A 14,404-nucleotide genomic window follows, 5' to 3' on the forward strand; every position below is an offset into this window, starting at 1 on the left:
CCAGGCCTGTCAGCGGCCTGATGGGAATGAGTGGCTATGGTGGTGGCGGCAGCAGCAGCGAGGAAGGGCCTGGTCAACCGCTGCTGCTGCTGCTGCTGCTACTGTGCAGAGGCGCAGGAGTGGAGCTCGGGTGAGACTGGGGAGGTCTCTGGGGATAGGGGGCTACAGCTTGGTCAACAGGCTGCAGCCATGACCAGGAGAGGTGAGGAAGATGGGGATGGAGTAAAGGGATGGAGGAGTGACCAAGAGAGGTGAGGAGGATGGAAGCAACGGGAGGGAGGTGGAAGAGCAGGAGTGCAGTTCAGGCAAGGGTAGAGAGATCTCTGAGGTGAGGGGTGGGCTGTGGCAGGGGGTAAGGGGAGAAATCTAATACTAGCGTGCAGATGCTCCACACGGGTTAAGCTAGTTGTTTCTGCTGCTGCTATTGTTGTTGTTATTTCCATTTATATGGCACTTTACAAGGGGTGAGATAACTGGTCTCTATCCAGTAAGGCTTCTAATCTGGAACATAAAAACAAAGTTGACAAAGAATATGAAATAAAGGCAGTTTCAATAAAGGGAAATAGGTGGTTATTTCAGTTATGTGTATTTAAGCTTAGTTACAGAAGCTAATGGAGACAATATGAATTATGCCAGAGACTTCAAATGCTTAGCACGGCCTCGCAGAGGGCATTGGTGCATGTGCGGCCGTCGCCAAAATGGCAGCCGCTTGCTCGTACGGAGGCCCGAAAGGGCCAAGAAGGGTTTCCATAATGGCCGCGGCGGTGATGAGGAAGGCCGGTGGGGGGAGAGGGAACCCGTGCAGGGACACACACCCGGCGGCTTCAGCAAACCCCCCGAAGGGGCTAAAGGTACTTATCCTTTATTTTTTAAAAAATAAAAATAAAAATTCGCAGACCTGCCGGAATTGGTCCGGTTCCAGTCCAACGGAACCGGGGGTGGTGGTTCAGTTCAACCCCAGACCGAACCGCCGGACCGGTCCACACATCCCTACATATTACAGTTGTGGGAGTAAAAAAGAGTGGATTCCCTAAGGTCACTTATCAAGTTCATGACTAGAATGAAATTTGATTTCCTTTCTGTGTCAGAGCTTATACCTTTAGCCACTACACTTCACTATCTGAAACTGGCATATGCCTGACTCAGTAACCCAGTACGTTAAACATGGGATAAGGTCAATCCTAGCATTTTGAGAGCTATTGCCATGATAATAATTGTCAATTAAAAATGTCGTCTTCTTTCAGCTCATTATGTGAAAATGGCATAGATATGCCACTCTAAAGCAGAACCACACAGAAATCCATGCAGATACACCAAGACCAATAATTTCTCAAGGGAGAAGCAGAAATCTAAATATCTTGGTTTGTATTAATCTGATGTAGTGCTAACATACAGTTAGTATGTAAGAGCACATATATGTGGTGCTTACTAACATACGCACAGTGCCATCTAGTGGTTAGAGATGTATCGTTCTATTATTTGTATTACCTCATCCCTAGGAAGTTATGCACAATTCAATATCTGTGGCAGCAGATTATGACAATATGCGAATTTCCCCCCTCTCATGCTACATATCGTTATTTCTGTTTTAAATTTAGCTTGAACTTTCAGTATTTACTTAGCAAGACTTGTCATTCTGTGCATTTGAACAGCTGTAGCCTCAGTAATACTGCCCATCAGTTTACATTGGACAGAAGTTAGGTTGACAGGTTTGTAACTTCCTGAATCTACCCCAATAGCTTTTATTTAAAAAATGTGTTAAAACATTGGCAATCTTCCAGCCATTTGATGAGGCCATTTTAGCAATGTTACCCATTTTAACCAACAGTTCCACATTGAGCTGTAAGACAGGGATGTGCATGAATCGTGATTTGAAGTACAATTCATAACACATCCCCTGCACCTTTAAAATGGAGGAGAGCAGGTGCATACCTTATCCTCTGCTACTTGCTGCCGCTTCCTGAATCGTGGTGCTCCAACCAGCTATCTTCATGTGCAGGGGCGGAGCCACCACTGGGCCTACAGGTTCAAAGAACCTGGGCCGCGCCCAGTCAGGGGCCGCGCCTCGTGGCCCCGACATGCTCCCCACATCTGACATCATATGCAGGGGTGTTGGTTTAGCTCCTGAGCAGGGGCCACGTGGCCCCCGTTTGGGAGTTAAATGGCTGCTGCATTCGCAGCATGGCTAGGAGCAGCTCTTCCCTGCCTCCTGCTCCTGGCTACGCTGCTCCTGGCTACGCTGTGAATGCAGCGCCAGCTCCAGACTAGCTCCTGAAGGGGCCGCGCGGCCCTTTCAGGAGTTTAATGGCCAGCGCTGCAAATGTAGCACCGGCCTGACACACACTCCCGAACGGAGCCGCAGGGCTCTGTTCGGGAGCCAGACCACACACCCCACGTCTGACGTCAGACACGGGGGTCGGGGTGAGCGGGGCTGTGGCGGCGGCCGCACACGGGCCACTGGCGGTCAGGCTCCGTGCCTGTTCATGCGCCAGCATCTCTCTCCCCAGCTGTCCCTGCGTGATGCTGGCACACATGTGGCCTCTGCACATGCACAGCGGCCATTTGCATGATCAGCAAATGGCTGTCACGCATGTGCAGAGCCCATGTGCCCGCATCGCATGAGAGCTTCTGTGGGAGAACACTGCTGGTGCACCAAGATAGCTGGTTGGAGCTCCGCAATTCAGGAAGTGGCAGTATGTGGTGGAGGAGTAGGTATGCGCCTGCTCTCCTCCGTTTAAAGGTGCAGGGGATGTGTTACAAATTGTGCTTCAAATTGCGGTTCCTGTGCATCCCTACTCTAAGAAATCTTGAGTGAATGCCATCTGGCCTTAATGACTTAATAGTTGTGGAATTTGTGATTTAATACTTCAGATTTAATCTTTATCACCTCTGCTTAACAGCGCTTCAGCTGCACTCTATAAAAACTAATCTTGGCCTGATATCTGAGGACACATGAAGCTGTTTAAGTTAGGTTGGTCTTGGCCTAGTCCGTGTCTAGATGGTTCTTATAAGAGCCCCATGGGAACTTTTCTAAGCTATCCCATGAAAGAACAACATATATGTTGTTCTTCTGCCATGAAGACTGATGCTGATAATACACTTCTCCACTATTTCTGTCTTTCTTCAGTATCCTTTTAAACTTTATCTTTGTATGGTCCTACTAGCTCTCTGATGTGCTCCTAACTTCTGAAATATTTAAAGAAAGGTTTATTATTTCTGTAGCAGTCTTCAGTGGACTAAGACTTGCTGTCTTGCAAAATTATATGTGCACAGCAGCGAGAACAAGACACACAGTTTATCTTCCAAGTTATTGCCGAAGTTATTTCTACTGAAAAGTGGCTTGCCTGTTCAGATACAAAAGCAGCTGAGGTGGAAACATCCAAGATAACTTTAGCTGTTTGTCTCTTTCTCCATGACAGGCACACGTAACTTTATGGGACTGTAGCCAAAGTGGTTTATAATTCTTGTACCATCCCAATTATCCTCCTTTTGTCCTTGTTAAAGCTATTTATGGGCTTAGGATGACTGATTTCAACTATGGCTCAGCCCAAAGTTCTCATGTGAACCTTTTCAGCTTAAAATTTGAGGCTTTGCAGGAGGTGGTGGGGAAGAATTAATGAAAGCCCACCAAATCCATTCTTACCTTTCCACTGACCTTTTTGTAGTCCTCCTGGTGGTGGCAGTCATGCTGCTTGTTGCTGCTGGATGCCATTTTTTCCTCTGATTCTTACTCACATGATGCCAGAGTGAGAGCAGGAATAATTTCCTTCACTATCTCTGCATGACAATTGCCAGAGGCAAAGCTTCCTGTACTTAGGCATCTTGTGGGTAAAAGACAGAGAAAGAATTGCATTTAGCAGTGGTGAAGTGTGTGTTTACTGCCACCAGTAACTTGGGCTAGGGGTGTACACAAAACCGGGTTGCCTGGTTCAGACTCGGTTACCCAGACCGGACTTGAACTGTACCAGGCATGTTTGGTTTTGTACACCCCAAACCTCCTGGGTTCGGTTCAGTTTCAGGGGGTTCGCAATTAAAAACAATTTTTTAAAAAGAAAGATAACTTATCAGCATTGCTCTGGGGGGCTTCTCTGAGGCTGCGGGTGGGGGGGGGGTGTCTCCAGAGGTTCCCTCTCCCCTTACCAGCCTCCACTGATGTACCAAATCACCTGGTACCGGTGGTCTTCGGCCCATTCTGGGCCTGCCCTTCATTGCAGTGGACATTTTGGAGGCTGCCATGCATGCGCAATGGGCCTCTGCATGACCTCCTCCAACAGAGGGCAGGCCCGAAATGGGCCGAAGACCACCCAAACCAGGCAATTTGGACATTAATGGAGGCTGGGAAGGTGAGGGAGAACCTTCAGAAACCACCCTCATGACCTCAGAGAAGCCCCCCAGAGCAGCAGCAGTGAGTTACATTGCCAACAGAATTTTTTTTTTAACTTAGAACCCCCGTCCAAAGAAGTGGGGGAGGGGGTTGTTTCAATATCAAACCAAACCAGTTCGTTGTCGGACAGGTTCAGAATCAAACCTGTTTGCACATCCCTAACTGGGGCAAACACCATCTCCTACTCACAGGGCCCCCACAAACCTGCTGAAAGGGAGCATCCCTCTGCCTGTAAGCAGGATTGCAAAGTAGGGCAGTTTTCAGCTCAGCCCTTATTTCAGTAGGGTGTCCAGTCTGCAAATTCTGCATTTTATCTGTTACACATCGGTTACTCCTCTTGAACCCCATGTGAAATCATCATCTAAGGAATAACTGTCAGCACTTGAAGCGGTGGCTCAAATTTCAATTCCAGAAAAGGAATTTTTTCTATCTTATGAAAGACATTTTTAAAAAAAAATCCCCTTCAGCAGCAGCACTACAGCCCATAGGATCGTGCTTAGAGATACCGATGATGGCTCAAGATTGCAACCGCTTACAGTATATTGATTCCAGGACCCCAACTCCACCATGCACAAGCAGCAGCCCTCCTGACCCTACATACTGGCAGTTCTCACTTTAAGAGCTCTTGTGACAGACTAATGAAAGTGGAGAAGTGATGCTATTAATGACACCATAATGTGGCAGCCTAGCAACGAAAAGCTTGTTTAGGGCAACAGAAAGCTAGTGTACACTGTTGCTAGCAATGCTTTTCTGCCAGCTCCCAGGAGCCCCCTCGTTTGTGTTTGAGTCTCAAGGCTCGGAGATCTCACTTTTGACACGCTAAGGAGCCTAACAGCATCGTGAGCTCTCCGTTTGTGGCACGTGGGAAAAGGTCAGTTAGTTGACAGTAGGCCAGGTGCCCCTAAATTCGCCTCCTAAGAAGCAAATTGGAAAGGGGAGCAGATGCACGCCCTCTCTATGCTGGGCTACCCTAAGTAGACCCTAGAAGTTAACTAAAACAGATTAACTTCCAGCCAAGCTCACTCTGCACTCAAGGTGAACCACATCACCATCCCCTCCTTTCGCAAAGGATAGCAGCAAGCCAATGAGCCAATTAACTCAGCAGGAAGAACGCATATAAGGCTCATGGAGGTAAATCTCCCCCTTCACAAAAGAGGTTGAGTCAGCGATATGAAACTAGAGATGCACCCATTAGAAGTACTGATTGGATTATTGGACCCTCTGTCCAGGCAAATTTCCTCTTCTCCCGTCTATGCACTCTGTTTTCATGACAAAAGCCTTGGCATGCCTCAGCAATTGCTACACACAGGAAAAAAGATTAGCAACAATGGAATCCTTGCCGGTTCCACCCAACACACCTATCCAACGAAAAAGGTCCATTGGAATGTGCCCCCAGGATATGTTTAGGGGGATTAGAAGTTCCAGTTTCATGATCCAATGTGCTCTTTGCGTACCATCTACTTTGGAGTCACCAGCCGCTGCTTGGGTGATTTACTGTTCACAGGCCACGCCAGGCTGTGTCCAGTTCTGCATGCCACCCTTCAGATTGACTTTCTTGCCCAGCTTGATCTGCCCAGTCTTTCTTGCCAACCTAGGAATCTGGTTCCACAGAGGAAGCACCCTCGTGGATTCACCTCTGGCAACTAACCTCTCCAACCTTCTTGCCCCTGACCGAGCTGTCCCTGAGAAACGAGGTCCCTCGGTGGTTCCAGGAGCCTTGAGATCCCTTCATCCAGATCAGGTGATATGAACATTTGCCTCTCGCTGAGCCCAACTCTGTCTCTATTGCCTTTTCTTAAATCCAACCACCTACTTCTCTTGCCTGCCTGGGAATTTATATAATTAGGACTTTAAACTAAAACACCTCATTGCAATTAAAGATATTTTTAGTAATAATATTGCTTTAACCACACATTTATTTTTGCTGTACCCCTTCCTACAATAAATATTTCCTTTTGATTTTGAAATTTAAATCTTATCTCAGTCCAGTCATTTCCTGGGTTCACAACTTTGGCCAAATTTAAATCTGAAGTGAAACTGTCCTTTCTGAGTTAATTCCCCCATGCAAGCCAGAACATAGATTTAGGGGTGTTCGCCAATCACCTCAGGGCAGTTTTATTAACAACACTTGTACTCATCTTTGGTAGTTGAAAAGTTTCAGATTGAAGGGTTCCCTAGTAGGGAGAAGGAGCCACCTGGCTTTGTGCCAATTGCCAGAGCTAAGATGCTGCTCATTTGAACTCTCGTTTCCTCTCAGGGGCAGCCCTTTCATGAGGCCGGGTGAGGTGGTCACCTTGGGTATGAGGAGGAGTGCAGGGGTGTCGAGCACTCACTTCTTGTCACCCCATGGGCCTTTCTGTTACCTGCTGTCACAACCTTTCCTCATACTACTGATACATGCTGTTCATTTGCCTTCTGGGTCATGGACCGTAAAAATAAATTTGATTTGCTGTTCATTTGCCTCTCCTTGCCCCCTTGGAGCACATCTCTTCTTTACTTTCCTCTCCAGACATGAGCTAGAAATGCCCCTGTTGCCACTACCTGGCTTAGTAGCATATTCTGAGAGTTCTCGCATGTCTTGATAGCATGGCATGTTGAGCATCCACTAGCAGATGCTGGAGGCATCATATTGTCCTCCTCAAGCAGCAAAATGGCTCTGAGCTGCCCCTTGAACTGTGTTAAAGTTAAATCAAATCTTAAGGCTCAGACAACAAGGCAGGCAGTTGACATCATTTATAGGCAGATAAAAGGAGACTGTTCTAGTCCTGTATTCTGATCTCTGCTTGTTGTGATGGTGAGCTGTACACATACCTGCAATTATTCTGTCTAATGAAATATATGCCCTCACCTGTACAGTGGAGAGACTGCAGGGAATGAGTGAATAGGAAAAGCTGGCGTCTTTTTGTAGACTCGTGTATAAAATCTGAAGAGGCATGTAAAAAGGAAATTCTTTATTACCAGTTCCAACATCATTACACCTTTGAGGATAATATCTGATACAATAGAGCAATAACTCTCTTTTATTTCATGATGCATGTTTCCCCTGGATTTAGTTAGAAATGTTGTGCACTTAACATACAACATTTCTAACTAAATCCAAAACCCCATTTAACATTTCACCAGACTTTAAAATGAAATCATGAAATGGCTTAATCATTTATTTGTTTACAAAAGAGAAAAAGTTGTAACACAAAATCCCAATATCATATATGCTCTTTAAAATGTGGAATTTCCCTCCCATACATCTGTTACTTTCAGAGGATCTAGAATACCCTAGACCAGGGTTTCTTAGCCTTGGGCCCCCAGATGTTGTTGGACTACAATTCCCAGAATCCCCAGACATGGCCTTTGTGGTTGGGGATTCTGGGAGTTGTAGTCCAACAACATCTGGGGGCCCAAGGTTAAGAAACCCTGCCCTAGATTACCACTAATCATGAGGATGGGACTGTAGCTCAGTGGTATCTGCTTTGCATCCATCCTCCTTCCCTCTCCCTCACTCCCATGCTGCTGTTTCCACTTCTGCTTTATTTATCTTGCTTTCCTCCTCTTTCCACTCAGAGCACTATTTTAGCTCACCAGAAACCTATGAGGTGGATTAGGCTGTTTAAATGCAGAGTATCTCTGTGGAGTCTGCACATGCAGCCTTCTTAGACTTCTTTCTACTACTAAAATGGACCAAAAAACCCAAACAAACAGAAGCAGGACAATGCTGTGAAGGAATTTGGTGATTGGAGTAAAAATTATACAAATTATTTCCATTGATTTATTTGATATATACTTCAAGTCTGTATACATCATTTAGACTTCAGGGTTGGTTTGGGTCCATGTCCCCCAATTTTTGGTTCTAACTTTGAAAGCTTATAAAATAGTTCTCCACAGAAACACTGTGGGTGACAATACAAGGCCTGAAAAGAAATGTGTTACTAGGAACATGCTATCTCCGCCCTGAACAAAACACTGACAGTGACTGGGAGTTGTGGGTGTGGGTTTTGGCATAAGGAAGGCCGGTGGGGAAGGGGGAACCTCTGCAGGGCCCCCCGTGGCCTCGGAGAAGCCCCCCGTGGCCTCGGAGAAGCCCCTCCCCGAGGGGGTAAGTACTAAAACAAAAATTTCCCTCACAATGGCTTGTGAACCACCACCACCCAAACCGAACCAGGGGGGTTTGATGGAGTTTAACACTGAACTGGCCTGGTCCAGTTCGAGTCTAGTTCAGACTCGAACTGAACCGGGCCAGCTGGTTTTGTGCATACCCCTAACAGTGACCATAGTATGATCAAATTCTGTGTGTATACGAGGAGAGAATTGCCAAAGAAATCTAACATCGACACTTTGAACTTCAAAAGAGGAAACTTCTCTAAAATGAGGAGTTCGGTGAAAAGAATACTGAAAGGCGAAATCAGGAGTCACTTCACTCCAGAAGACATCGGCTTTATTTAAAATCATACTAATAGAAGCCCAGTTAGAATGTATACCAAAAAGGAGGAAAGGTACCACCAAGTCTGGGAGGATGACAGCATGGCTAGCAAGTAAAGTCAACAAAGAAGACTTCCTTCAGAAATTGTAAATCCTGCCCAAATGAAGAGAACAGAACAGAACATACGAAATGCAAGGAGACAAGGGATGTGACAAGCGAGTTTGAGGAGCATATAGCTCCTTGTTATTCAAGGAGAATAACAAAAACATATTTAAATACATCAGAAGCAGAAAACCTGCCAGGGAGGCCGTTGGACCATTAGGCGGTGGTTACCTGGCAGGTAATGGCCGTTGGACCATTATATGATGAAAACCCTGCCAGGGAGACCGTTGGACCATTAGGCGGTGGTTACCTGGCAGGTAATGGCGGTTGGACCATTATATGATGAGGGAATTAAAGGGATTATTAAAGAGAATATGGAGACTGCAGGGAAGCTAAACAAGTTATTTGCATCTGTCTTCACAGCAGAGTATACTGAGCAGCATGTACCTGTGCCTGAACTGAGCTTCTCAGGGACAGAGCCTAAAGAACTGAGTCAGATAGAGGTGACAAGAGATTATCTGAACTGTCTGAAAAAATTAAAAATTAACAAATTGCCAGGGCCGGATGGCATCTGAAAGTCCTTAAAGAACTCAAATGTGAAAACGCTGACCTCCTTGCAAAAATATGTAACTTATCCCTACAATCAGGCTGTGTACAGGAGGACTGGAAAGTAGCCAAAGTAACACCAATTTTCAAAAAAAGGATCCATTGGGGAACTGGGAAATTACAGGACGGTTAGCTTAATGTCTGTTCCAGGCAAATTGATGGAATGGATTCTCAAGGATAAAATTGTTATGCATATAGAAGAACAGGTCCTGCTGAAGGATAACCAGCATAGCTTCTGCAAAGATAAATCTTGCCTCACCAACTTTTTGGAGTTCTTTGAGAGTGACAACAGGCATGTGGATAAAGGTGATCCGGTTGACATAGTATACTTGGACTTCCAAAAACCTTTTGACAAAGTTCCTCACCAAAGGTTATTGAGTAAACTTAGCAGTCATGGGATAAGGTTCATATATGGATTGGAATCTGTTTGAAGGACAGGAAACAGAGGAAAATAAATTGACTGTTCTCTAAATGAAGAGAAGTAAGAAGTGGAGTCCCCCAGGGATCTGTACTGGGACCAGTGCTTTTTAATTCATTCATAAATGATCTATAAGTTGGGGTAAGCAGCAAGGTGGCCACATTTGCAGATGACACCAAACTATATAGGGTAGTGAATAGATTGTGAGGCTCTCTCAAAACGGGGGGGGGGTAGGCAACAAATTGGCAAATGTGATTCAATGTTAGCAAGTATAAACTGATTCATATTGGGGCAAAAAGCCCCAACTTCACATATACGCTGATGAGATGTGAGCTGTCGGTGACTGGTCAGGAGAGGGATCTTGGAGTTGTGGTGGACAGCTCATTGCAAGTGCCGACTCAGTGCATGGCAGCTGTGAAAACGGCCAGTTCCATGCTTGGTATCATTTGGAAGGGGATTGAAAATAAAACTGCCAATATCAAAATGCACTTATACAATCTATTCTGTAGCCACATGTGGAGCACTGTGTACGGTTCTGGTCACCATACTTCGAAAAGGACATTATAGAACTGGAGAATGTGCAACAGAGGGCGACCAAGGTGCCTAGAACATCTTGTTTTGAGGCGCCCTGGGGCTTTTTAGTTTAGAAAAAAAGATGACTGAAGGGAGAGATGTCAGAGCTCTATAAGATAATCCTTGATGTGGAGAGAGAGAATAGAGATAAATTTTTCTTTTGTTGGATAGACCGACAAAAGCAAGTACTTTTTCACACAATGAATAATTAACCTGTGGAATACTCTGCCACATTATATGCTGACAGCCATCAGCCTGGATGGCTTCAAGAAAGGCCAAGATAAATTCATGGAGGACAAGTCTATCAATGGCTACTAATCTAAGATGCCTCAAGATGCCTCTAAATACCAGTTGGAGGGGAGCAACAGCAAGAGAGAGGGCATGCCCTCAGCTCTTGCCTATGGGCATTTCAGAGGCATCTGGTGGGCCACTGTGTGAAACAGGAGGATGCTGGAGTAGATAGGCCTAGAGCCTGATCCAGCAGGGCTGTTCTATGTTCTTAAGTGTAAAGGAAGAAACCTGTCATATAGAACCATGAAGAATTACTGTGAGCTATGCTGGTCACATCTCTTAATGGAAACTTTACTAGGGTCAATCTCAACATGAGATGGGAAATCTGCGATCAGATCTCCTGACATTTCTTTTCTTTTCTTAAAAGTAGCTATGAGAGGCAGCAGTTTGGATTGGACCCTTTTTAACCACTGAAGCTGCTGTTAGTTATAAAGGAGAAAATATACATGCACGTATGCTTGAATGCATTCTCTTCCAGAGCTAAAAGTAGCTCATGTGACTATTTGCACTGGGGGATCAGCATGAGGGAAATTGTTAAGCTCCCAACTTGCCCTGCGCGGTGGCCCTATTTTGGATCTTTGCTACCAGTATCATCATCAAATGTCACCTCATGGTAGGGTTGTGCATCTCATCAGACCAATAATTGGGTACTAAGCAATGCAAACCCTGTCAGGGCATTTTTCATTGGAAATGAGTCCAATTAAAAACTTTCCCAACCTCAGTAGGTGATTAGATACAATACTGAATCATATCAATATTGTATCAAATAGTATCAGAGGGTGGGGAATTAACTTAATGAAGATCCGGCTACTGTGAAGGAATCGGCTGCCTTCTAGGCAAGTCGTAGAAGCAGTGTTTCAAGTTGCTGTTTTTCCTTCCCTGGTCTCGTCCTATAATGCACCAAGAATGGAAGCAGCATCATGGCATTGTGTTTTCCCCCTATGTACATTACTGGAGGGTGGGGTGGTGGTGGCAAAAAATGACTGTGCCCTGTGGCTATGAATATGGAGACTTTACTTAGCTAGCACAGGTAGGAGCCATGTTTGTACTTCTCTTTCCCACAGTGCCTAGTCAGAAGTTCCTTTTCAAAAAGGCTGGAAATTCAGTGATCCACAAGCCTTTGGGTTAAGATGAGAGTTAAGATACTTTTGATTTTCACTTGTGCAAAAAAAATCATGGAAATTACAAGTTAAAGTGTCCATCTTAATTTCCATATATGTGGCAAATGCTTCATATAATCTCATATATTATGCTGGCTTTACAAATTAGACTCCATGCACCTACACTTTGTTTTGGTCTTTCAGCTTGATGTTGTGCTGGGGAGGAATGCATCCAGTGAGAAATTCAACAGGTGCAGCTTCCCCAATCAATTCCTAGAGAGGCCCCTGATGAATTTCTGCCTAATGCACCTCTGCAAGGCACGGTACTTCCCCAAAATGTCATCTATATGGTAAATATCCAGCCAGAAATTTACAATCCCTGATGGACTGTGATGCATCCAATTGCTGATGTAGTCAGTACACATCTGATACAGAGTCTCCATGTTCAAAGGCTGTCTGTCCTATAATTCTAGTTGCTTGTGGGTGGAATGAGGTGGTAGTGTTTCCTTTCTGCACTTCTTTGGAGGTTCCCAGAAGGATCTAACTGGGCACTATGCTAACAGGATGCTGGGCCTAGATGGATCTTTTCTCTGTTTTAAGATGGCTCTCATCTTCTTATTAAAGATGAGATAATAAGAATTAATAAGACTTCTTATTAAAAGTGCATTACACAGATTCATGGAGGAGAATTCATGCTGGTAAGTTGAACCTCTATAATCAGAAGTACTATAACTCTGATATAAAGGTAAAGTGTCCCGTCAAGTTGATTTCAACTCCTGGCACCCACAGAGCCTTGTGGTTTTCTTTGGTAGAATACAGGAGGGGTTTACCATTGCCTCCTCCCTCGCAGTGTGAGATGATGCCATTCAGCATCTTCCTATATCGCTGCTGCCCGATATAGGTGTTTCATACCAGCGGGGATTTGGACCAGCAACCTTCTGCAGAACCTCCGTATTCAAAGGCAGTCTGCCACCACCTTGTGTGCCCTCAAAAGCCCATCCACCACCTCAGCAGCACCTCGCATACTCTCGCAAGGCCCCATCACTGTAGCTACCATCTTGTGTGCCTCTTTACCCTAGCCTCAGCGTTATGTGCCCTTACAATTCCTTTTGCCACAATGCCATGGCCTTGTGTGCCCTTGCAAATTCCTCCACCACCTTGATGCATCTCCACAGGCTCTCACAAATCCTTCCTCCACATCGCCACCACTGCCTCTAGTATGCTTGCAAATCCTTCTGCCACCTTGCAGGGCCTCACAAAGTTTCCTGATGGCACCTTGCATGCCGCTGCAAGGCCCCCTTCCCACCACCTTATGCACCTTACAAACCACTACACAGTGCATATCCTCATGGACCCTTGCAAGTCCTTTGCCACCTTGCTGTCACTTCGTGTGCCTTCGCAGTACTCCTAGCAAGGTCTGCCACCACTTCACATGCCATCATAAGACTCCTTTGCCTCCATCTCACATCCCCTCATAAGACCACCTTGTCACTGCCTTACATGGCCTGCAGGGACCTTCACCACCTCTCTGCCATCTCAGTGGGGGAAGAAAACAAAACCCCACAGAAGGAAAAAGGGAGAGGGGAACATTTTTTAAACTATAGAAGATCCAGGGTGCTCTCCTATACAGACCAGGAAATCACTCTCTAGAACTTGCCAGGACTTGCCTCTTCCAACTCTGATTTCATTACCATCACTGGGCAAAAATGCTAGCTTGCATTCAGTGCAATACAATGACAGCGTCACCCTGCAGGACTGCTGCACATATGGAAGGCATCCCCAGTACCAGTGTTACTCTGAATGTCAGTCACTGGATAGATTTTTTTTTCCAGAGCAACACAGGATTGTTCCAACATATACCTGAATTTTTTAAAGGGACATTTTAAAAAGTATATTTTATCCAACAGCAAAAACAAAAAAAGCCAGCCAATAATTGTTTTCTAGAGTTAAAGGGTCAATTTTAAAATGGCGGTATGTCAGCCATTTTACATCAGATCTACAGCTGATGTGGAGGGTTGGTGCTGGTTGTCACCTAGTTGAAGTCTGAAAACTTACAGACAGATTGGACAGACCATAGATGTTATGACCAACAGGCACATAGGAACATAGGAAACTGCCATATACTGAGTCAGACCATTGGTCTATCTAGCTCAGTATTGTCTTCACAGACTGGCAGCGGCTTCTCCAAGGTTGCAGGCAGGAATTTCTCTCAGCCCTATCTTGGAGATGCCAGGGAGGGAACTTGGAACCTTCTGCTCTTCCCAGAGCGGCTTCATCCCCTGAGGGGAATATCTTACAGTGCTCACACATCAAGTCTCCCATTCATGTGCAACCAGGGCAGACCCTGCTTAGCTATGGGGACAAGTCATGCTCGCTACCACAAGACCAGCTCTCCTCTCCTAAATAGTATGTTTAGGGCTTATAATTGTAGAATATTGAAAGAACTCCTTTTCTTAACTATACTGGCACTGTGGTACCAGTATAATGGCAATAGAATTTCTGACCAGCAAGTCTCT

At 45.4% G+C, this 14,404-nt stretch overlaps 1 protein-coding gene across 44 annotated transcripts in view; it reads left to right on the forward strand.

Moving 5' to 3' along the window:
* The window catches only part of DTNA (dystrobrevin alpha), a 323,001-nt gene that overhangs the window by 197,110 nt on the left and 111,487 nt on the right, over positions 1 to 14,404 (forward strand). The window contains exons 1-2 of one of the 44 annotated variants that reach the window (XM_053243075.1): positions 756 to 851; positions 1,245 to 1,361. The exons of 39 other annotated variants lie outside the window; for them this stretch is intronic. Coding sequence is in view for 1 of the 5 variants with exons in the window: in XM_053243055.1 (XP_053099030.1) it covers positions 623 to 851 (229 nt within the window). In the remaining 4 variants the exon portion in view is untranslated. Of the gene's footprint in view, positions 1 to 372; positions 852 to 1,244; positions 1,362 to 5,115; positions 5,256 to 6,106; positions 6,126 to 14,404 lie in introns of those variants that run through there. 4 more of the 44 variants (XM_053243072.1, XM_053243055.1, XM_053243074.1 and 1 more) reach the window with 4 other exon arrangements.

The sequence above is a fragment of the Hemicordylus capensis genome, chromosome 4, assembly GCF_027244095.1.
Source record: "Hemicordylus capensis ecotype Gifberg chromosome 4, rHemCap1.1.pri, whole genome shotgun sequence".
NCBI lineage: Eukaryota > Metazoa > Chordata > Lepidosauria > Squamata > Cordylidae > Hemicordylus > Hemicordylus capensis.